Consider the following 23,188-nt stretch of genomic DNA (forward strand, 5'->3'; position numbering starts at 1 on the left):
TACGCTTGTCGCATACACACGAGATATTCCTGTGAATATGGCGCGCTTTCAAATTCTTCTCGCGGTTCTCGCATCGTTTGTCTGGGGCTCGAGTGCACAATTCGGCTTCTTCGATCAGATGTTCGGTGGTGGTGGTGGACAGCAGCATCAGGAGCCACAGAATGTGAGGAGTGATGCTAGTTGGTATCAGGCGCAGTACGAGGCTGGTATGTTGCACTCTTATTTTCTCTTGCATTATATTGCATCTATATCCCCAGCCTCATAGCTATCTACACCGCTTCCGTCGCGCATGCGCCTTCTACAATGACAGGAAAGAGCGGTACCAATGTCCTTTGCTAACAACGTCTCACAGCACAATGCTCCCACTACCTCTGCCCCGGTACCCTATCCTGCGTCCACTTCCCGCACCACTGCCCCTGCGCATGGGAGAACGTCGAAGACAAAGTCGAACTCGGTGACGGTATCGCGATTTGTGGAAGCAAAGGAGGATGGAACACTGGCGAGTTCGGCAGGAAGGTCGAATTGGCAAGGAAGGGGCTGCTATAAGAGGGTGATGCGCTGGTTATGTCATAAGAGAGTGTACGCAGTTGAGGACGGCGACATCATGGCTGGCCATGGAGAGCTCATGTCAAGAGGATACTATCGCATGAGCATGACTGGCACGGGCATACACATCGGTCGAGAGGGGCATGCGAGAAGCTTGAAAACAGGCCAGGTTGGCCAGGTCATGAATTCGTTAATTCGCAAAAATACCAATAACGCCTTTGCTATGCAATGAGTACTCCGACTTTTCATCTCTTGACGTACTTGTACCGATACGTCTGTTTCCCATCCTTCGCCTCCCTCTCATCGTCGATGCCAACCTCCTCTCTCCCCCATTGCCTCATCAAGACCTTTCCCAGCAACTTCTTTTCTTCCTCCAACTCCCTCACACTCTCCGTCCACTGTCCATCACGCTTGCCCACCACCGTCTTAGCCTTCTCCTTCATAAGCTTACTGAGAAGAGCGGCTAGCTTCTCGTCCATTTGCTGGTTGATAGCAGCGTTTTCAGCAGCTTGGTTTGCGAGACGAGTCTCAAGGGCTTCGTTCTCGGAGCGGAGGGTTGAAATTTGAGCTTCCAGGCTAGCTATCGTGTCTTGGGACGATGGTGTAGGTGTAGCCTTGAAGGTTTTGTTATTTCTGCGAAGGGTGGAGAGTTCGGATTTGAGGGTCTTGGTTTCCGAGACTTGTTTACGGATTATGTCGCGGAGGTTTGCAATCTCGGTATCTTTTGCGTTTGTCTCGGTTGCGGATGAGGAGATGGTAGTATCGTCGTCTGTGTCCTCTTCTGCAAGCTTTGCAATAGCGGCATTACGGAGCTTCTCTACCTCGTCTTTGGCTCGCTTCAAGTCTTTGGTAAGACTCCGCTTCTCGCTGCGCTCTTGCTCGAGCAGAGCACCGGCTTTGCGTACAGCGTCTTCTGCCTTGTCCCGGACATCCTCCATCATGGCCTCGTGTCCTTCCGCCATGTCTTCGTGCTGGTCGCGTAGCTGTTTGAACTTGCTCTCGGCTTCAAGCTTCAGCTCCTTCATCTTGTTGAGCTTCTTCTCAATGTCGTTTACGCGGCGATCTGCCTCCGCGCGAGCATCCTGCAAACGATCATTGGCATCTTCAAGGTCTTGCTCAAAGCGTTCCGCATCAGCTCTGGCCTTGGCACTATCGCGATGCGCTTCCGCAAGCTGTTGGCGAAGGTTCGTGTTGCCTGTTTCTAGGCTCTGTAATCGACCCTGGGCTGTGTTCAGACGTTGCTCAGCCTGTTCTGACGACTCCACAAGCTCTGATATCTGTTGCTCCTTCGCAGCAAGGTCGGCTTGAGTAGATCGCAGTTGCGACTGCAACGATCGAATACGCGTTTCGAGCTCAGCTACCTGTGGTTGTCCCTCAGTTGTCATCTTCGTAGTGCCGGACAGCTCAAGTTGCGACTGGGGAGACTCGGGTTCTCTGTCGGCAGCAACAACATGCTGAAGTTCTTCTTCCTTAGCAGCTAGGTCTGCAAGCGCAGATTGGAGCTGCGTCTCAAGAGAATTGATACGCGCCCTCAGCTCGCCTGCATCCCGGTCTTGCTGTTGTTTCGTGGTTGTATTCGCGCGAGCTGCGTCAAGTTGCAACTGGAGATCTCTCATGCGATCTTCAAGGTCAGCTGTACGACGACGTTGCTGGTTCGTTACAGTAAGCTCCCTTCGTGCAGCCTCCAGATCTGACTGCAATGTGCGGAGTCGAGAATTGAGATCGAGATTTGTATGGAACAATTGTTGTTTAGCTGCCACATCAGCATGCGAGCATTCCACTTCGAACTTCGCCGCCTGTAGCTGTCCCTCGAGTTCTGCAATGCGGGCTGTCTGGCTTCGAGCCTGTGTTTCGATAGTGGACCGCATATCGTCTCTCCTTCGGGCTTCCTCACGAGCTGTCTTTGCCTCGGACGTGGCCGTTTCGAGGCTTAATTGCAGAGCATCCGCGCGGGCTTGGACCGATGAGAGTTGGTCGGCCAACAAGAGACGTTTCTTCGCAGCATCCTCATCCTCATGTCCAGACTCGTGTAGTTGCGTTTCCTTCAGATCGTGTAGCTCGCGCTCGTGTATTTGGCGCACCTGGACCAGCTCTGCTTGCATCTCTTCCAGCCTCTGGTCTTTGTCTTCCACCTCCTCGGTGAGTTGACGCTTGGCTTGTTCGAGAACCCTTCGCTGCCGTTCGAACTCTTCGAGCATAGTCTCCAACTTTGTGAGGTTCTGGAGGCGCATCTGCTCTCCAAACTCATGCATCCTGGTCTCCAGTGCATCTTCTCGCGCCTTTACCTCGGCATCCGCAGCTGCGCGAGCAGCTTCATGGTCTGCACGTTGCTGCTCCAAGCTCTTCTCCAAACTTGACACCTTCTCCTTGTGCTTGTAGTTGTCGTTGCGTGTGCTCTCGAGCTCGGAGCGGGCATACGAAAGGATCGTCTCAAGTTCGGTAATGCGCGATCTCGAAGTAGACTCTTGCTGCTCCAGCTGATGTTGTAGCTCAGCAATCTTATTGCGCGCCACGTCCTGCTCACTCGTATCGATAATGGCTGAAGTGTGCCGTATAACCGTCTCTTGCGTGGGCTTCCGCGGTGTATCATAGTCTTCGACGGTAGGCTGTAGCGATCGCGCTTTCGGGGGTGACGACCGGGGGACTTGGAGGAAGCTGTGCCTAGGCGCATGTAGCGGTGTTCCTGTGAGCGCGCCCTCCATCTCCGTGTCTGGTAGATTGCTGAGAAAGCTCCGAACCTTCTCGTCGTTCTCCATGGACCTCTCGGAAGCTGGCGAGCTGTGCTGGCGCTCGTTCTTGGTGCCATTCGGGCGCCTGGTAGGAGAGGCTGTGCGAGATGTATTACTTCTCCGCCGCTCCGTGTCCTCCACCACAACTGCCGGCTCACCCACTTCAGTCGCATGTCTACTTTCACTCCCGTCTTGTATGGCGTCCATTCGTATTACTGGTCGTTTCGTGTTGGCCTCCTTTCGCGATTTTATCTGGGCCAGCGGTAGATCTGCCGTCATCCAGTAGGTCATATTCATGGTGAAGTCTTCCGGCCCCTCAATCTCGCTCGTATCCACGTGATCGACTGGCGGTTGGTGGCTATTTTCCAGTTCGGTAGACTCAAAGGTCGAGTTGAGGCCCAGGGCGTCCAGGTCCATCTCATATTGTGATCCATCTTGGGATGGGCGGCGCGCCGGACTGCGTTGGGGCGATTGGAAGCGCGTGGGGCTGGCCGTGTACGATGAATGTGTTCGGACCATGTTTGCTACATGCGACTAGGAGCTACGGATGTCGCGATGTCGTGATGCTGAGATGCGATAAGAATTGTGCTGCTCGTGTCTGTTTGTTGTGGTAACGCGCATTCGACGTGTCTCGCGAGTCAAGCGGCCATGCACGGGCCCTCAACACGATTCAGAACCAGGGTCCAGTGCAAGTTATGTTCTTCCAGAATGCTACCAAAAAAAGATGCTAAATTTACATCACTGAGGAGTAGGCCTTGAGATTTGAGATTTAGTGTACTGCTATACTGCAGTCCCGTGTGATTTGACACTCCATGGATAAAGGCTGCCCCCTTTGCCCTACTACAAACCCGCTGACCACCTACCTCTCAATTCGCTGTCTCACACATTGCGTCCACGGGCATTACAGCATATAGTTTCTAGAGTGAGCAGATCTCCGACAACACCATGCTACTTTTCCCAAGTGCAGAATCTCCACTCGTTATACCCTCCGTTTGTGTGGCCATGCTAAAACATTGTAAATCCGAGAACCATGCGAAGATAGACGGCGTGTTGGGAAGGGTGGCACCATGCGATTGAGATCGCGAGGTTTCCGCACCGCCAGAGCTCTAACAGATAGACTAGCAGGCCGTGCGACCACACTGCCCTTGTACGATTCTCTTCGTCCTTCTCCGTGCTGATGTCTCACGCCTTTCTCCCATCTGATCTTGGGTTACGCAGCATGGAATCCTCACTGGGTGAATCTCTAATACCTCGTTAGTCGGCCGGAACGTGCTTTCCTTTCTCTTGCTGAGTGAAGCTGGTGCTTATCAGATAGGCTCATCGGTCGCGCTTCGCTGAGTAGTCATCTGCTGGTGTAGCAGTCATGATCGGTAACAATTCGTATATGAAGCGAGCCGGCCATGGACGCCGCGCTCCAGTCGTGGCCATCCGGGTCGAGCTCAAACTCCGAGCAACCGCGTTGGATGGCAACAATGGTACAGAGATCGCATTATCTATGGACGCAGTGCGACCACATTGCTGTCAAACTGCACGCCATAGCCAGGCCGTGCCATGTCGTTTGCGAGCCACTATCAGACCAAGCCTTGATAGGCGGCCATAATGTCTTGAAGACTGCCCGTGTCGTACTCGACGTCTAACTGGCAGGGTCCATGTCATGCATGCATGGCGGGAGGTCTCCCGGCTTCCGTGAGCATAGAAAGAATAACAGCGACGCCTGTGACCTAGGGAGGAGTTGGATGAGCTGGCGAGGGGTAAGAGGACAATGCGCAGTAAGATGGTGAGCAGCCCCCACGCGTGCTACTTGAAGCGTCTCTCGCGCGAGCTTGTTTATTAGACGTGCTGCATATGCGGCGTGTGCTTGTGGGTCCGGGATGCTGAACCGAGAGGGGTCCTGCAGACGACATCATCGCATGGTGGTCATGTCGGTCGACTCCGAGCTGTCCAAGGAACGACCCACCTTGACAATGCTGCTCTCCCGAACTGCGGGTAGTCGTTTAGGTTGCCCTCTGACCCGCGTGCACGTCATTGCGAGGGGGTCCAATGAACGCGCAGGCGTGAAGAAGGGTGCGCAGGCGAGATGAGAGATGATGCGGGGTATGCGCCTCGTTGGTTACACGACAGCGCGCATCGAGGTACGGGCTGCTCTGACGTCCATGGTCGAATCTTCATCTGCCCGTGAGTAGTGCCGACTGCGGGACGTGTATGTAGGGTAGCATCAGCGCGTATCGCGACGTGGAGCAACGGGCGATTGATAGTCAAGCAGGGTCCGGTCGACAGCGGCGGCTATGCTCGGCTTCCCGCTCAGGGACAGAGGGCAGTGCTGCATGCACGCAATCATGTCCCGCAACACCCATGGACTTCGTGGGGCTTCACTCCATGTGCTGCTGTAGCTCGTGCTGAGAGGCATGGCGTTCGTCATCCGGTGCGAGAGGGAAGTCGGTTGTTGCGGTTACCACACGCCTTCGCGAGAGTCTGCCCGTCTGCGGCGCGAGAATATCGTCTTCGCTGCCGTGCAACTCAGTCATTGTTTTTGGCGTAGATCAGGTACCCTCGAGCACAAGATAGATTGGGTGCGCGTCTGGTTGCAGCGGCGGCATGGAGACTGTTCGTTGCCCGCATACGAGCACGGACGATCCCAAGGCTTGCTTGCAGCTCGTCGAGCGCTGCATGACACCAGCAACAAAGGGATGCACTATTGTGGCTGCTTCTGACGTCCCATCCGCATTGTTGAAGATGACATGCTCTGCTCGCCGCTGACTATTGTTTTGCCGCCGGCCACAGAGCCAATCTCCCAGCATCATGGGCGCGCCGTCGTGGAAAATTCTCGGGGTGCCTCATCGAGTCACCACACCCGGATATCAGCTCCACTCTTGCCCGTCGACTCACATAAAGCGTTGATGCTTCCTGAAAACCACCGGCCCACCCCGCCAGCATCGACAGCTGCCACTACATACACTGCCTTTTGACCGGGTTCTGTCCCACGCCTTCACAGTCGACGTCAGCAGCAGCATCCGCTCTACGCGCAGGACCGATTCCTGCGTCCAGCCGTCTTCCAGGCGTCCATTCCCGTCCAGTGTGCCACCCCACGCGCCCATCTGGCCCCGCGCATTGCGCACTCTGCCCTGAAATCCAACTATAAGGTTCATCCACCTGTACCATCCGTGAGCCTCCTAGCCAATTAGACAAGGATTACCTGCATCAATCCCCACGCCGCATCTTTTACCCCAGACTCACGGCATTTTGTCCTAATCCAAGCTTCGAGGTCACATACAGCAGCTTCCAGACCGTGCTCTGCCATTGTGTCACTTTCACGCATGCCATCGGTCCGTAACTGAATCGGTACGATTGCTTACAGCACCTTGTGTCATATACACCCGAGGTATCCAGGCGCCACACATCCTGCTCTCCAAGTTACACATCTCCGGCTTGTGGGATGAATTTCGGCTTCAAAAACAATACTTCGCACTGGCCCGTTGGACAAGAACACATCAACCGATAGTCTGGTCAGATCCCCCGCATTTTCATCTGTGGCTGCATGCCATCATCGCGATCCTAAGCCTCTCGGAATAACGATAAGCTTGCTTTTTCTACGGTTTCTGGAGGCTCCACGGACCTCTTAGCAAGCCTCGTCAAGCTTGACTTGCCGAATCGGAGAGTGATCCCGAGTCCAGCTACCCACGGGCACGCGAGCGATCGTCATCGAAAACGCCTATTCTTATCTATTTTTTGTGGCACGTAATGGACTCATCTTTGACACTGCTCAGTGCGAATATCCGTATTCTGGTACGTGGGCCTTCCCCTCATCTTTTTCTGCTGCATTGCATGGTAGCAAAAGTGTCCGTGTCTTACACCGGAGAGAGCCTTGGTGGCGCGTCCTTCATGCACGACATAACGGCAGGGCAACTCTTATAATTCGCCTCCCACACTGAAATTTTCTCTCCCATGGACATCAGCTAACATGATCACCTTCAAGGATACCCAACTCGCTCTCATACACATCCCGTTGCCTCTGTATCGCAACTTCCTCCAGTCCATTCTTCAACTAGTTCTGCCCAATGCGACGCGCAAGTCTTATGGGAACGGCTCTGGCGCCGTGCAGCCGCCCAAAGGCTGGCCCTGCGAACATCCCTTTGTGAATATCTCCATTACACCAGTCGAGTGCTCCATAGTATGCTCGAGGACGCTTGCGAGTGAACTATTTCTGCCTGTTCTCAACCTGCTGGATCCTGAGTCAAGAGCGTCTGTCAGTATTACCACAGATGACTATGTCGTAATGCAAGTCGATGGCGAGGGACTTGATGCAGGACAACGCGTCTTGGAGCTGACAAGTCCTCTTGCTCTGGCTGGAATGTAAGTAGAGGCCTTCACAAGGCTTCCGCACAAGGCTGACTCAATTCCAGTCCCATATTCTTCATCACCACTTACTTCTCCGACTACATTTTGGTCCCACTGCGACACCGATCGCAGGTCGTACAAGCGCTAGAAGAGCGTGGGTTCCAGTTCGAAAAAGACACTTCCTCATACGTCAACTCCTTCCAACATGCCCGCAAACACTCAGCCGCATCACTGGAAGTTCAGCCGCCCAGCACCCCTCCGCCAACCACAATTTCGGAGCTTCAAACCAGGACCTTCGCTACACTCAAGCGTCGTCACATCGTTCCCACGGTGGATTCGAGCATCCGGCTCGTGCAGTGCGCCGGTCGACGCGACAGTACAAATGGCATGTCTCAAGCTCGAAACCGCAACAGCATGACAACATCCGCCGACGACGCACTCCACCTCGGTCTCGTAAAATGCCTCATCACGCAGCCATATCCGAAATTTTTATCGCTCACACTAACTGATACCGAGTCTGCCGCGCTGCTGCTCGACCAAACTTTACTACCGCATTTCGCGCAAGATACTCTCCTAGGCTCCAGAGATGAGTTTTTGACACCCATCACCTTGGACCTGCGAGGTCTGCCAATGGAAAGCACCGGTATCGTGTGCGGTGTAGCTGGCAGATTAGTCGGCGAAACCACAGGGCAACTGGAGGATCCTGTTGAGATGAGTTATTTGAGCACCGCGCGTGCTGGAACCGTCATGGTCGCTGAGCAGGAGCTGGAACGTGCACTTGATGCTCTGCACGGCGCTGAAAATGGTATTTTATCGGCAGATGAGTAGTTGTGCTCGTGTATGGGTGCGGCACAATTCCTTTTTGGCTGTGACGACCGGTGCTGGCTGAATCGAGGTCGCTTGCGCCTGCCAAGTATGCGGCCTTCACTTCCCACTCGGCTTGCATCGGCTCCTCTCTTCCACTTCGCGACGAACAACGTCGCTACGATTTTCGCATTCGCTGTATAGGATAGGATTTGGCGACTGGATCAAAAGTTATCATTTATGCGTACAATCAGTAGCTGTGTAAATGCGTGACGCAGCGTCTTCGCCCTAACATCGATTTGTACAAGTGGCCGCGTATACCTCACGCCCGCGTGCTGCAAGGCAGGAGCGCCCCGCCGCTGCACCTCTCCTATCCTACCCGCATGTCGTCGATATGCACGACGACATTCTTCGAACTTCTAGTTTCCATAGGCAATCTTGTTGGTTCACATAGACGCAATGTGATAGCCGTCCCTTCTCACCAATCACGATTCATTAGCTCTTTTGGCCCCCACTGCGGCTGAGGTCTGACATGGTTCAGCTCAATCTCATCAAAATAAGCAGCGATGTTCTCACACTTCGACGAGTCTGTCAGTACTCTACCAGGGGAAGTTCCAGTTTCATTACAGCGTCTAAGACGCAAGGCCGACCGTGAGCGGCTTCGCCATCATACATGTCGACCGCTACGCACTCACCGCTGGCCTTTGTGGAGAACAAAGCTGCACCTGTGAAGCTGATCGAAGTGACCAGCGATGGCCATGCAAGGAGACTGGAAGTGACCGACGACTTAATTGAGGGATACATTGAGAAAGACTTCACGGCAAGTTGCACTGGCTTCCAGGATAGATGCATTCTAACGTGAGGAAAGACCCATGGTAGCAAGACTGAGCAGCCGGCCAATGTAGAAACTATTAAGCTCTTGTGAGTATGGTCACTAAATACACAAAACTTACCGCGCTGACCCTCTCTGTCACAGTTGGTCGAGGCGCGTAGGGGAGTACAATGGCAGTATGACACCTGTGCCTCTGTCGTCGCATGCATTTGCGCGCATCGCTCCGTATGCTCGGATACCAGAAATCTACGCCCGAGTTCTAGACTACAAAACTGCGACATATGTATTCGCGAATCCGCAGCTACCCTCATTTCTCTCGCGTACGTCGCCGAAAGAGTTGCGCAATAGGTATTTGAGTAAGCGGGAGACGCACACAAATGCCAATTATGCTGCTAATGCTATACTCCAGGCTTTATCCTACAGTCTGTACCCGGTACAGGGTCACTTGTATGCGTCAGCGCTTCTTTTACGTACGACTTCTCAGCACGACACATGTACATCTTTATGCATGGCCTTGCAAGCTATAACTACGACCGCTTTTCATCAGTCATTGAAGAAGGCGCCTCTAGCGCGTCTGCGTTCTTAGTTCCGAGTATCATCATCCGTCACAATCTCGTGAGGCGCGTAAAGGCACTGAACCTTTGGCAAGATAAGATATATTGGTTCGAGCGGAGGGTCGGCATTCGATACGATCACCAAGATAACCCTGAGTTATCCAGTATCGATTTCAGCACGCTTTCGAAGGGTCTGAATGGCGCCACCATCAATATCGCACACATAACGTGGCTGTGTAAAAGCACTACGCGTATGCTCGACTTTCTAGACGAGGTTACAAAGAGATACAGAAAGCAAGCTATCGCCAATAACGTGTCCGAAGACGATGCGATTGAGATAGAGCAACTGCTCAACGACTCTCATGCGCACATGCGATCCTGGAACACAGGCCTCGAAGATCGGGCAGAGTACCTTTCCAAGCGAGGACAAGCTCTGGTACAGACTGTGAGTACCACCTGAGGGTTATACTCAGTATACTGATATCTTGTACAAGATCTACAGTGGCATTGCTCAGCGCGACTCCGCAATAAGCCTCAAATTGGCGAACACAAGCACGAGCCTTGCACAGTCGTCACAAAGCATAGCGCTATCAACCTCACGCGACAGTAGAGTTATGAGAATCATCGCCGCCATCACCGTGTTCTTCTTGCCGGCAACCTTTACTGCCGTAAGTTCATAGCATAGTGTAGTATATCATACATCATACGTGCAGATCTAATACTTGGCAGACGTTCTTCAGCACCTCCTTCTTTGACTTCAAACCCGATCAAGGTGACAAGGTCTACTCACAGTGGATTTGGTTGTACTTCCTGGTAACAATAATCTTGAACTTGACTGTGTTCTTCGGCACATGGTATGTATGGCGAAAGAAAGAGCTGGAAATCATGGCATCTTTCAACTCAGCCGACAAAGAGCCAGAAACCCAGACTTTGGAAACATCCGGAAGAAGACTTGATCTTGACATGGCGCAGTATGTTGAGCAGGAGATTGGTCACGCGGCACCGGGGGTGAAGTCGCACACGAACTCATAATTTGATCAACTAGGCCAGCGACAAACACGTTACGCCGAACCAGAGGCAAACGCATAGCGAGAGCGAGAGGAATCCGGAGCACCTCTTACCAGAAAAAGATACCAAAGAGGCCTAGAGGCCTAGAGACTACATTAACATAAACACATGCAAAGTAGGCAATCTAGCGTCAACGTAGGCTCTGAGGTGTTTAGTCTTTTCCTAGGTTCATGTCAGAGAGCAATTGAAGACAGGCATTGAAGAAGTCATACAGGATTTCCCACTCTCTGATCACATCATCCACCTCTGAACTGCGCCTAAAACTCTCAACCCCGTCCATACGCAGTCAGATACGCCTTACTATACGCCGGGTCATTCACGCGCAGCAACGCAAGCTCAAGAAGTCTTTGCGCCCGCGCGATAGCCACGACAGCCTCCATAACAGGATCCTGCTTCAAACAACGACTACCAGGGCATACATTCTGGACAGCATCGTCTACCGCGGCATAAGCTTGAGCGAGCGATTCTTGCGCCTCCTTCACCCAAGCGCACTGGTATGCGCGGTCGCCATATGGAATACCGCGTTGGATGTAAAGAATCTGGGCCTCCAACTCATCGATACCAAAAGCTCCTTGCGCCATGACCTCGTCGACGCATCGAATGAGTTGCTCCTCGGGAATGGACTTGGGAGCTTCTGGCACGTCGTATAATGAGAGCAGAATTAAAGGCTTGGGCGATGCATCAGCCTCATGGTCAGTGTCGCTTGATGACTTGGCACTGGTGGCTACATCGGAGGTACTTGGTGGACTGTCTTGGTCGTATTCTTCGTATCTGACGTTAGGACTGAAGCTTACCCGTCGCGAGTGACTGGCCTTGGGGCCTTTCATATGTGTCTTGTGATATGGATCGGCTGCTCTCTTTGCCAGTCGTGTGAATGTGTCGTATCGATATAAAAAGGCCTCTAGAGTGGTAGTTGGCGGCCCACCTCGTGCGCGGAGTCCATGGCGTCCCTCGATTTGCGCCGTGTTTGGTGGCCTATTCTTTGACGGTTCGGCAGCTATCGTCGTGATACTAGTCTGCGTACCGCTATGACAGACTTTGTTGCCCTCTAATAAAGTGCTCTTTTCTACCGATTTGGACTGGCTATAATTCGATGGCCCGGCAGTTATCGGCGGGACACTGGTCGATGTATCGTTGACACTGGCTTTGTTCTCATCCAACACCTTTGTTCTTACTGGCATAGCCTGACCCGGCTCAGAAGGCTTGCTGTTCGTAACACTAGTGAGTGAACCGATAGCACCGGTTTTCTTCCCGTCCAACACATCGCTCGTCTCTGCGGATTTGGGTTGGCTATGCGGAGAAGGCTCAATGCTCGCAGCAACATCCTTCTTTACCTTCTTTACCACACCTAAACGGCATAGCCGCTTGATTGACTCCTCCAGGGCGAATGAAACAGCTGCCTGTTTGGTCTTCGGCTTTGCAGAGCATATGTCGGCGTCGATTTTGCTAGCCAACTCTGCTCGCTCTTGATGCACGAGACTTTCCTGCAAGAAATCAAAAGCAATCGGATGCAGAGCCAAAATAGTCTTGCCACTGCTTTTCGAAAGCACATAGCTGCGGAAATTCGGCTTGGTTCGAGCTTCTTCGATAGTGGTTTTGAGAGACCATGTCTGGACGGTCTGAGACTGGTTGTCCATAGTTGCAGAAAGGGCGCTGATGCGTTGAGATTTGTTGATGGATGGTGAAAGAACAGACCGAGGCTGAACAGTGGTGGCCGAAGGTCTCCTGAGTAGAGGCAATTTGGGACTCGATGGTCAGTGGAGTTGGTTCTCATAACAGTCAGGTGAGGTTTATGGCTGTTCGTGGGGCAGACTTGTAGACCGTGCCACCGACTGCCATATCAGGACCTTGTTGAATCGCAAACACGGATTTTCTGCGCCACGATGCAGCGATCGGTGTTGATTCACCAAGCCCTAGGGTCAGGGGACTTGTTCCCTGCTTTCACAGCAATGGAACTGATAGCGTTGAACTGTCAACGACCTTGTCAGGAGTCACGCTCAGGCGATGTGGACAACACCCTCGTAGCATTACGGATATTTTCGCTGCGACTCGTCCAAGATCAATACGGTGGGTCCAAAGTCCTGCTCCTCGAGCGTATCACTATTGATTCCTCTCCTGATGTTGTCGTTCTGAGCTTCTTCTTCCGTTGCAAAGCGGTAGCAACGCGTCTCAGCTAATCCAAAGCGCTTGCCCTTCACGAGGAACGCTTTGATACCTCGATGCGTGATGACAGCGATGTTGCTATACGTCGCGGCAAGTTCTTTCAGCCTTCTTCGCACTCTCTCAGCACGCTCAGTAGCGCCTTCAATGCTATGCTCTGGATAATCCCATTCTTCATGGCACTCTGAGAAGTCGAATTGCGGAAAGTTTGACGCTAGCTCTTTTCGCGACAAGCCCTTGTTACACACGGCGTCGTTGGCTTCTCGAAGATCGGGCCAAATCTGGACGGGGATGTGGAAGGAAGCTGCGTCCGTCAAGAATGGAAACATGTTTATCGCAGTTTGTATGGTGCGGGTCATGGGCGAGATGAGGATCAAATCTGGCTGGACTGAAAGATTAACGCGTTTGGTGGAGACGTTGCCGCCTTTTGTCAAGGGCGGATCTCGGTGTGGATAGCCGCGCTGAACGTTGTGCAGTGCTTCGCCATGGCGTATGATATGTACACGCGCTGTCATGGTGTTCTTACAAGCAAACCTTGGAATGGATGACGCGGGTGTTAAATGTAGGAGCACTGAAGAGCGCTGCTCAGGGTTATCGATAAGAAGGCCCAAAGGCTTAGCATCGCTTGAGTCTTTGAAGCTCCCCGGGGCCGCTCCTGCGTGCTCGACTTCCACGTCATTGCACATATCGTCGTCAACTTCCTTTCTGAACGCGCTCCGGAGCTACTGGCCAGAATAATGGATTCGCTGCTTCTCTGTCACATGCCCGAGGTATGCAGCTGCAGCTGGGCCCCCTTCGACGGCGCATGAACTTGTTCAGGAGATGGCGGCACCCACCGTCATCGATGCCAAGGTCGCCGAACGATCTCCGCTATCGGATGTTGCATCGATCTGCATCTGATAAGATGAGATTGATAAAATTCCCCACCACTTACTCCGCTGGAGCCAATCGCGAACACCGCACGTACGACGTCAACCTCTTTTTTAGGCAGAATGCTCGTACTGCGACAAGGTATAAGAAAACTCTGCGAGTGTCTATCGGCCGTAGCATTCGTGCAGTGCCCTGATGCTGATGGGTACGCGATGTGTTTTCGAGGCGTGCCGTGGGGCTTATAAGAAGCAAATTGAGGACTTTCATACCCTCAACATCTAAGCTTCTGCGGTGTTTTTCTCTGCCCATCACACCATGCGGTTCTCTGGCGTCGTTCTCGCCTCGCTGGCGTCCATCCTTGTCCATGCGCAGAACAACACCAATACAACCTCATCCTGGCCATGGCAAACCTTCAAATCTCGCCCGGGTTTCGAGCCCCCAGTACTTTCGGTCAACAAAACTGGTGACACCGCACCGGGAGTTATTACTTTCCCTCAGAGTGGAGGTGGGGCTCACAACTACAGTCTGAACATCTTCCAAGAAGATGGCGAGTTGGTTTGGCAATCTGGCTACGGCGACTACGCCGCCTTCAGAGTCTCTGAGCTCTTCGGCGAACCCGTACTGGCCTACTTCAGTGGCATCTCTCTCACAGAACCTTGGGGTTTCGGGTATGGAGTAATCTACATCCTCAACCAGCAATACGAGAGCATCTACAACGTCACTCTCTGGAACGAAACATACCCACTTGAGAGCATCTACCCGCTGTACGATCCTACCCAGTACCAACCTTTCAGCTGGGTTGATATGCACGAGAATCTTATCACGCCTGAGGGTACGATGTTCATTGCCGCTGTGAATGTCACGCCATGGGATTTATCATCCATCGGCGGCCCAAAGGATGGGTGGGTTGTGGATTCCATTGCGCTCGAGCTCAACGTTACGAACAGCGAGATCCTTTGGCAGTGGAGCCATCTTGACCACGTGGACGAAGTCTCGCTCGAAAGCGCTGTGCCAACGTATCCGCTTGGTGAGCTAGGCAAGAACAGCAGTTACCCTTGGGGCCCTTTCCACATCAACTCCATCGAAAGATTTGAGGATGGAAGTTACTTGCTCTCTTCAAGGCATTATTGCTCCATCTACAAGGTTTTCCAAAACGGCACCGTGGCATGGACTTTGAACGTAAGTTCTCATCCCAGTTCCCATCCTTCCGACGGTACGCACTAGTGGTGAGCGCCATGCTAACGAGACCCTAGGGACACTCCGGTGGCGACTTCGCCCTTGAGAATGGTCTTTCTTTCTGCTACCAACATGACGCGCGTATTCATCCGTCTCGTTCGCCCAACACCACCACCATCTCTCTGTTCAACAACGACAACAGCGCCGTTGTACCTAAAGTCAACGAAACTACCGGAATATTCCTCTCCATCGATGAGCGCACGATGACTGCGACATTGCTACAAGAACTCGCTGACCCAGACGATGTCATCTACTCAGTCAGTCAAGGCAACATGGAAGTTCTCCCCTCCAACCACTCTATCATGGGATACGGCAGCGTCCCGGCTCTGAAGGAGTTTGACCAAGATGGCGATGTTGTATTGACTGTGAAATGGGGAGAACCAGAGAAGGTGCAGAGCTACCGCGCTTACAAGGCCGAGTGGGTTGGTAAGCCGAGCACCAAGCCTGATGTGTACGCCTGTAAGGCGAGCGACGGCACAGAGGTCTACATGAGCTGGAATGGTGCCACTGAAGTTGACACGTGGACTGTATTTGGCGGTGCATTCAACGGAACCCTTAGCAAGGTCGCCAGTGTTGAGAAGTCTGGTTACGAGACCAAGACAGTCGTGGGTCACAAGCTTGGGTTCGTGAGGGTAGAGGCAAGTGGCGAGGAGATTGAGACTGGTGTCTCGCGTGTCGCAGCGGTATCGGAGATGTGCTAGGCATCATGTGAACGATGGAAATAGTAATCGATGCATTACGCATCTGTATGTATAAATCGACACTTCATAGTACTCTCAGCCTACCATGGGTAGCCTCCTGTATTATGAATAAACTTTCCACATTCCTCGTCTCTCTTGCCATCAACAAGCTCCATAATGCTCTTCACGGTGTCCTCCGCACTCCTCGCACCAAACTCCACCTTGTTGTAAGGGCCTAGATTGGAAGCTGTGAAGCCAGGGTCGTAGCAGAAGACCTTCATCTTGACATCATCTGCCTCTTTCACAGCATCATCATCGCCCTCCCCAGCCTTCTCGAAGTCCACCTGCGGTACACCCAGCCCGTACTCCACGTACATACACGAGCTGATCATGTTGAAGGCGACCTTGCTGGCGCGGTATGGGACGGCTTGGATCTTGTACATCGGGCTTTCAGTGGAGAGACGGCGGCCGATTGATCCAGCCCCTGACGAGATGTTGATAATGCGCGGATTCGCGCTCTTCTTCAGCAACGGAATGACGGCGTTGGTAAGAAGCCATGGGCCTGTTGCGTTCACGTCGAAAGCTGTGGCCAGGCGTTGGCGTTCCGTCAGACCATCTGGTAGGGCAACTGCAGCGTTGTTGAAGAGGATATCGAGTTTGCCGTATTTCTTCTCAATGAGCGTCGCCGTTTGCGCGATGTGGTCATCGTTCTGCAAGTCAAGATGCACGAGCTCAATGCTGCCAGAAAGCTTGCGTGCCTGCAGGTCTTCGAGGGCAGCCGACCCTTTTGTAGTCGATCGTGAGGCGAGGAGGACGTGATATTGACCCCGCTTGAGGAGCTGGTGAGCGATCTCAAATCCGATGCCGCTGTTGGCCCCGGTGACGAGAGCAATCTCTTTCGCGATGGACTGCATTGTGAGTGATGTGGGTATTTGAAGAGATCAAGATAAAAAGAGGAGTGTCTCAGTGACTTCAACATGGCTTAACATGGGCTTAAAGCCACTGTAATATTTATTTTGTACCTTCGTGAGAGTCTGGCTGCAGCCGGACTTATGATCTCAAATTCCGCAATGATGCGCTACAGTCGGCCTAGCGGTCGTGCCGCAGTCGTGTGCGTAAACTGTGTCTATACGTTGAGACGGTCATTTTACGACTAGTCGACGTTCTCGGGCGGATGAGAGTAGGCCAGGCCGGACTATCTGGACGCCTAAAGGCTTCAAGCCGGCGTTGGAGGCTCGGAGTACAGGTTTTGCACTTTCAATCGCCGGCGCTAGCATCGAAATGGACTAGAGAAATTGCACAAGCACCACCCCGGGGCCGTCCACGGGTGCGCTGTGGGCGTCATCAAGAGCTAGCACGCTGTGAAGCATCGTGGAAGAGTCAAAAATAGCTGAATTCGTTTTGCCATGTATTGATAGCATGCAAGTATATAAGATCCTTCGAATGTATCGTTACCTGACCTGCACTGCAACCCCATCATCACCCCGGATTTGCGGAGACAACGAATCGGCTCGCAACTCTCTCACTGCGACATCCGGGGACTTCAGCCAATCTTGCTGCACCAAACCCCTACCGCGCTCGGTCATCTGAAGATGTGGAAGCTCCTCCCGTAATGCGGTGATGCCACCTTTGACGCTACTTGCGGAGATGGCTTTGGCGCGGAGCACGCTCGTCGCGACGCGGGCCGTATCACCACCGTAGCAAACAATATATACATCTTTGCCAGCAAGGTCATGCGCACTAATGCGCTCGCTTGTGAATGTTGATTCCAACTCTTTCCATTGCTTCTCGAGAACCGCAGCATCCGAGAACGGGCTCGGTGTGGAGGCATTCAGGCTTTGTAGCGGTAGGTTGTACGATCCTGGGATGTGACTGGTGACGAAGTCCTCTGGCTTCCTCAGATCAAGCAGGACAGCACCGTTGTTTTTCTCGACGGATTCGGCAAACTGCGATAGCGCTCGTGTAGGTGTGAGTTCCCATGCTTCGTCGTAGCGGTACAGATCGACTGCGGTGAGATTCTGCAGTTATGTTAGCTATGTTTGACAAAGCGCGACAGCATGAGGGCCAGCCGCGAAGATACCGAAGGAAAAAGCGCCTCTTACCTCGTTGTGTATAGGTCGAAAAGCGGAATCTCCAAGCTTGTCGAAATATTCATCGATGTACTGATATGGGCCATCGCAGGCCACGAATGCGCAGTCGATGATGCCATTGGTGTTGGCGAGGTCGGATAATGTGCCGTCGCTCTTTCGTTTTCCGAGATAGTTGAACAGCCCTAACAATGTTAGCGGCTATACTTGTAGTGTCAGATTGTCCCACTCACCCTGCAAATTGAACCCCGAGGACGGACCACAGATCAAACCCGCGCGGCAAAGCGCCAGGGATAGACTGAAAGCATCCTTGGAGCCCACCTCCTCAATGGCATCCACGGAGTCGCGCCATGGGAACTCGACAGGGCTCAGAAGAGCGAGAGATCTAGGTCCTGGAACTCGATCGCCGGCGGCGGTGCACACGCTGGGCTCTTGGTCAGGCTACATCTCCATAAACTGTGAACATGTATCTACTCACCCTAATCGAACCACAGACGGCTTGGCTAACTTGAAATATTGGCCGAGCCCTGTCATGGTCCCAGACGTACCCATGCCCGCGCACACGAGACGAATGTTGGGTAGTTGTTGATGAATTTGCGGTCCGGTCCATTTGACGTGCGATTGCCAGTTCTTAAGACATTAGCTTATGCCGCGTCGACTAAAGGTGATGAGGTAGCTTACTGCGTCGTTTTCGTATTGATTGACGTTGAGGATTGCTTCGTCTTTTTCGGCCATGGTTCTAGCTCGATGTATGCCGCCGCGTTCGTCGTGTGGTTCTGGTTGAGAAGGACCACCAAAGAGCGTACTGCCAGTGAGTTAGATGACTTCGAGACATAAATGATTACCGCCCGTACATGTCCAGTCCAAAGAATTGCATGAGCCTGAGTTTTGGAGCCGAAGTCTTGTTACTCAAGAAGGCGCGAACATCTTGTATCCCGTGGTTGATGCGAGAGACCAAGGCCAGAGATATAACGGTTGATCCTGAACTGTACTCGACTACTGTCTTGGACTTCTCTGGGTGGACTTCTTTGGTCAACATGTTCAACGCTGGCATCATATCAGCATTGATCGATGCTGACTATGTCTGATTACTTCGCACTTACCAGGCATGATCTTGACATTGTTCGAGGGATGCATAGACATCATCTTCGCATGTATTCTGACACCATCGTTGTAGTACGGGTTCAAGCTGGGCGGAATCTCAACAAGAGGAATCATGGGTGTGCGGTCGGGATCGAAGTAGTTCTGGAGAGCATCTGGCCCCGAATAGGCGTTCAAATAATTCCGTGAGACCATACTGAAGTGAGCGAAAGTTGTACGAGACAGTACGAGTGCAGCCCAAGCGCTGGAACGGACTGCTCTTTAACTGAGCGCTTTCGCGGTGACACATCGGAGCCTGCCTGTCGAAGTCGATATTGAACCAAATGATCTACAGCACCGGGATATTTTTGCGTGGGCATCATGCAACATGCAACGATGAAGGTGCTCATCGGTGTCACTTCATGGGTGCTAGTGCTGGGGCGAAGATCAATCCCGAAGTGGGACTCGTACGGTAGGATTCCCGCTGCGGCCATGGGAACGTCCCGCATCGGCCAAGACGTGTTACTATAATTTACGGGCGAGAGCGCAACACAAAAATTTCCTGGATAGGGCTCATTGGACGGGATGGTGATGGTAGTTGATGGCTTCGAGGCACATTGAGGCACATTGAGCACATTGATGGCGGCGAGTCAGGACAAGACGCGCTTGTGCTAGTGTGGTTTTGTACTAGCGTTGACGCGACATGGGCCACCCCACGGGTGTTCTGGAGTTCCGAATGTCACAAACCTCACCATGTGTCTGCCTGACACGACGACAGGGTATGAAAGCACGTCTGACGTGCAGATATCGCAATTCTTCACCGAAGCCCACCGCTGCGTGGAGCACACGCGCATAGTCGCCCTCATTGTACTCAACAGCGTCCCCGATGAGCGCGCCACGAACTGGACGTGCTGCGACACCCTTTGCTTATTGCTTATTGCTGGTAGCTGTCAGTCATAGTACCTGGACTTAAGAATATTTGGCAGCCAACAGGACCCAAGAAGCTAGTGCACGAGCGTAGACCGTTACACATCTAGTTTGCATCGCATACTTTGCAAGGATGCATTCGGCTCCTTGCGTCTTACGTCTTCGGAAGTATACACAAAGTGGAAGATCAACCGATCGGCGTGGATGGACCAGGTTGAGTACTACATGTCAGATTGCGGTCCCAGACTGCTTTGGCATCTGCACCGACGTTGTCTCCACCGCTTCAAGTCGTAATCATATCTGTCGAACTCGGCCCGCGTTGAGTCGTGCTACTCTTTTATCAAGCCGTCCCAAGACACCACAGACTTCGTGAAGACGAAAATTCGAACCTTTCTGAACCATGGCGACAGGAGATCAGCCCCAGGCTGCCATGAGCACACCGGAAAAATCTCTTGCGGAGCCCTCCTCAATTCAGGCGCCGAAACAGCCTCCAGAATTCAACGAACAAACCAGTACGGTATGCGCAGATGACATTCCGAACTTTGCTGACTCCATACTCCAAAGACTATGTACCAGTCAAGACGATCATTACGGTGGGTACTTACCCAGCTATTCTCCCTTTCGGCACTTACGTATCAGCAGATTTTCCTTGCTTGCGCGAGCGTCGACTTGTTGGCCTTGATGGATCAAACAACACTTGCAGCTAGCTTGACCATCGTCAGCAAGGATCTCAACGCCAGTAACGAAAGCGCGTGGATCGCAGGCGCATACTTCTTGACGTCCACGTCATTCCAACTCCTCTACGGACGGCTTTCTGACATTTGGTCCCGCAAGGTGCTCTTAGTTATCGGCATTGGCATCTTCTTTCTCGGCTCGCTAGCTGCTTCCTTGGCAAAGTCCGCTCTGCAGCTGATCGTCTTCCGTGCATTTATGGGCGTTGGAGGTGGCGGCCTCATGACGGTTGCGCAGATGATCGTATCGGACATTGTGCCTCTTCGCGAGAGGGGAAAGTATCAGGGTATACTCGTAAGTGACGTTGCAATGCGTTCTGTGACATAGCGCTCACTTCATGTCAGGGCTCTGTTGTAGCTCTGGCGAATGGCATTGGGCCAGTGATAGGTGGTGCACTCGCTTCCCAAAGCCACGATTCTTGGTATGGACACCCTACTGACATGCAATCAAAACAAGACTAAGCCGGTTGCAGGAGGTGGATCTTCCGGCTGAACTTGTTCCTATGCGTTCTTACTACTGGCTCCGTCATGTTCTTCATGCCACTCAGAAAGGTCAACGGTAGTTGGAAAAGGTCAGTACTGGCTACCTTCGCTCATGTCAAACACTGACAATATCAGGAAATTAGCAGCAATTGACTTTTTCGGAGCGTTCCTGGCTCTCGCTGGGTCTGCATTGCTCGTAGTATGTTGCGCGACATCATCAGTCACCATCCTGGCCAACGCTAACCATCCTAGCTCGCCTTGACATGGGCTGGGGGAGAGTACGCTTGGGGATCGGCGCATGTCATTGCAACCCTGATAGTTGGCATTGCAGTCTCAGCTATCTTTGTCGCGTGGCAGTGGAAAGGCACCAGCGTGCCATTGATACCGAGTAAGTTTGCCCCAGGCAACAGGCAAAGCTTCGTGCTGACCTATACCAGTGACCATCTTCACATCCAAAGTCGTCAACGGTGCCGCGCTAACCATGTTCGTGAACGGCTGGAACTTTCTTGTTCAGGTCTACTACATTCCTTCATTCTACCAATTGGTCTATGGCTACTCAGCCGTGAAGTCCGGAGCACTACTACTCCCCATCACGCTCACACAAAGTAAGACAATGTATCTCAACCACATCGGTTCGTGTCTAACTCTCACATAAGCTCTCTTCAGTACCCTGTCAGGTCTTATTGTACACTGGACCGGTCGTTACAGAGAGTGCCTACTGGTAGGCTGGGCGATATGGGCGATTGGTCTCGGCCTGATATCGACACTCGATAGCCCATCTCTCGGAAAGCAGATAGGCTATGGCCTGCTCGCTGGTCTTGGTCTTGGCAACACACTGCAACCCTCACTCATCGCTGTTCAGGCGGGGGTAGAGCGCAAACACATGGCTGTCGTGACCTCGACGCGCAACTTCGTACGCAATCTTGGCGGCACCCTTGGCCTCGCGATCTCAGGCACTGTAATCAACAACGCGGTTCGATCATCACTGGTTCCATACGGGCTTTCGAGGCCAGAAATCCGGCTGTTGCTGGATTCGCCAGACATGTTTCGGGAGTCGGTCGGCCAAGAGCGTACCAATCTCGTCAGAGCCGCACTTGCAGCAGCGTATCAGCAGGGCTTCCGGATTGTTTTCATCGTTGGCGCAGTGCTTAATGCGCTCGCATTTGTCGCTGCTTGGTTCCTGATGCCTCAGGTGGAGTTGAGCAGAAAGGACGATGCCCAACTGAAAGAGGAAGGCAAGAAGAGAGATGAGGAAAAGCGCGGCACAGCTTCCCCTGCATAAAAGTTTTGATCAGGAAGACCGGAGGCAACGGCGAGACGCGTGATACAACACGATGAGCCAATTTTCGGACATCAAAGATCCAACAACGATTGCAACTACCGACGAAGCAGGATGGATGCCGGGTAAATAATAGATTACCATCCATAGAGTCATGATTACTATACACCCTAGCAAATCGGCCCCACATCGAAGAAGTACACTAATGCCCCGCGCAGTTACTATAAGTGCTTGTTTCGTTGTCAAGCATAGATAGTAACCGAGTAACGAAGCTTAATTGCACATTAATTCTATAATGTCGTTCAAAACCATAGTACTATATCAGTCGAGCATTCCTCCAAACATGAGTAGCATCATGATATTTCATTGAGACTATCGACAACCGCAAGCATGCTCACCAGTTTTCTCATCGCTCTCGCACTGACTGCAACCGGTCTCTCACAAGCACCAGAAGGCTACCGTTCGGTGTACATAACATCGGCGCAAGATACCAAATTCGTCGTTGTACCGAAGTCACGAGCCGCAGGGGCAACACTCGTGGTGTAAGACGATTGTCTCCTTTTTGTTCTTATGCCAATACATTTGGTTAACGTATGTATCAGGCAAACCCTCACGTCTACGCCGGCGCAATCATGGTACATTAAGTCGCCCAACAACGCCACCTCCATCCAGCTCGCATCCACAACACTCTGCATGGATGCAGGGCCGAAGTCTGGCTGGAAAGATATGGCCAACATCTACCTCCGCGAATGCGTTGCTGGGAGTGAACAGCAGACCTGGAACGCCA

The 23,188-nt window shown here is 52.6% G+C and overlaps 10 protein-coding genes across 10 annotated transcripts; 5 read left to right on the forward strand and 5 right to left on the reverse strand.

Moving 5' to 3' along the window:
* Positions 1-37: 37 nt before the first annotated feature.
* Positions 38-546, forward strand: LCL2 (Long chronological lifespan protein 2; the record flags this gene model as incomplete). Its single annotated transcript, XM_051440606.1, has 2 exons — positions 38-206; positions 353-546. The coding sequence occupies 2 exons, from the start codon at positions 38-40 to the stop codon at positions 544-546; spliced, it is 363 nt and encodes a 120-aa protein (XP_051306777.1).
* A 245-nt stretch (positions 547-791) lies between these two features.
* J4E86_000030 (uncharacterized protein) lies at positions 792-3,794 on the reverse strand (the record flags this gene model as incomplete). Its single annotated transcript, XM_051440607.1, has 1 exon — positions 792-3,794. The coding sequence occupies one exon, from the start codon at positions 3,792-3,794 to the stop codon at positions 792-794; it is 3,003 nt and encodes a 1,000-aa protein (XP_051306778.1).
* Positions 3,795-7,233: 3,439 nt separating this feature from the next.
* On the forward strand, positions 7,234-8,438 carry J4E86_000031 (uncharacterized protein; the record flags this gene model as incomplete). The annotated part of the gene is made up of 2 exons (XM_051440608.1): positions 7,234-7,625; positions 7,676-8,438. The coding sequence occupies 2 exons, from the start codon at positions 7,234-7,236 to the stop codon at positions 8,436-8,438; spliced, it is 1,155 nt and encodes a 384-aa protein (XP_051306779.1).
* A 649-nt stretch (positions 8,439-9,087) lies between these two features.
* J4E86_000032 (uncharacterized protein) lies at positions 9,088-10,832 on the forward strand (the record flags this gene model as incomplete). The annotated part of the gene is made up of 4 exons (XM_051440609.1): positions 9,088-9,272; positions 9,768-10,245; positions 10,295-10,468; positions 10,530-10,832. The coding sequence occupies 4 exons, from the start codon at positions 9,088-9,090 to the stop codon at positions 10,830-10,832; spliced, it is 1,140 nt and encodes a 379-aa protein (XP_051306780.1).
* Positions 10,833-11,134: 302 nt separating this feature from the next.
* On the reverse strand, positions 11,135-12,505 carry J4E86_000033 (uncharacterized protein; the record flags this gene model as incomplete). Its single annotated transcript, XM_051440610.1, has 1 exon — positions 11,135-12,505. One exon carries the CDS (start codon positions 12,503-12,505, stop codon positions 11,135-11,137), a length of 1,371 nt encoding a protein of 456 aa, XP_051306781.1.
* A 390-nt stretch (positions 12,506-12,895) lies between these two features.
* Positions 12,896-13,543, reverse strand: J4E86_000034 (uncharacterized protein; the record flags this gene model as incomplete). The annotated part of the gene is made up of 1 exon (XM_051440611.1): positions 12,896-13,543. The coding sequence occupies one exon, from the start codon at positions 13,541-13,543 to the stop codon at positions 12,896-12,898; it is 648 nt and encodes a 215-aa protein (XP_051306782.1).
* Positions 13,544-14,213: 670 nt separating this feature from the next.
* J4E86_000035 (uncharacterized protein) lies at positions 14,214-15,835 on the forward strand (the record flags this gene model as incomplete). Its single annotated transcript, XM_051440612.1, has 2 exons — positions 14,214-15,077; positions 15,152-15,835. The coding sequence occupies 2 exons, from the start codon at positions 14,214-14,216 to the stop codon at positions 15,833-15,835; spliced, it is 1,548 nt and encodes a 515-aa protein (XP_051306783.1).
* An 80-nt stretch (positions 15,836-15,915) lies between these two features.
* Positions 15,916-16,728, reverse strand: J4E86_000036 (uncharacterized protein; the record flags this gene model as incomplete). Its single annotated transcript, XM_051440613.1, has 1 exon — positions 15,916-16,728. One exon carries the CDS (start codon positions 16,726-16,728, stop codon positions 15,916-15,918), a length of 813 nt encoding a protein of 270 aa, XP_051306784.1.
* A 537-nt stretch (positions 16,729-17,265) lies between these two features.
* Positions 17,266-19,197, reverse strand: J4E86_000037 (uncharacterized protein; the record flags this gene model as incomplete). The annotated part of the gene is made up of 7 exons (XM_051440614.1): positions 17,266-17,832; positions 17,917-18,086; positions 18,135-18,325; positions 18,380-18,531; positions 18,583-18,706; positions 18,756-18,948; positions 19,005-19,197. 7 exons carry the CDS (start codon positions 19,195-19,197, stop codon positions 17,266-17,268), a joined length of 1,590 nt encoding a protein of 529 aa, XP_051306785.1.
* Positions 19,198-20,308: 1,111 nt separating this feature from the next.
* J4E86_000038 (uncharacterized protein) lies at positions 20,309-22,404 on the forward strand (the record flags this gene model as incomplete). The annotated part of the gene is made up of 9 exons (XM_051440615.1): positions 20,309-20,420; positions 20,473-20,501; positions 20,551-20,934; positions 20,985-21,061; positions 21,113-21,211; positions 21,258-21,321; positions 21,375-21,510; positions 21,560-21,727; positions 21,779-22,404. The coding sequence occupies 9 exons, from the start codon at positions 20,309-20,311 to the stop codon at positions 22,402-22,404; spliced, it is 1,695 nt and encodes a 564-aa protein (XP_051306786.1).
* Positions 22,405-23,188: the final 784 nt, after the last annotated feature.

Source organism: Alternaria arbusti, assembly GCF_024043155.1.
Source record: "Alternaria arbusti strain BMP 1465 chromosome Unknown scaffold_1, whole genome shotgun sequence".
Taxonomy (NCBI): Eukaryota; Fungi; Ascomycota; class Dothideomycetes; order Pleosporales; family Pleosporaceae; genus Alternaria; species Alternaria arbusti.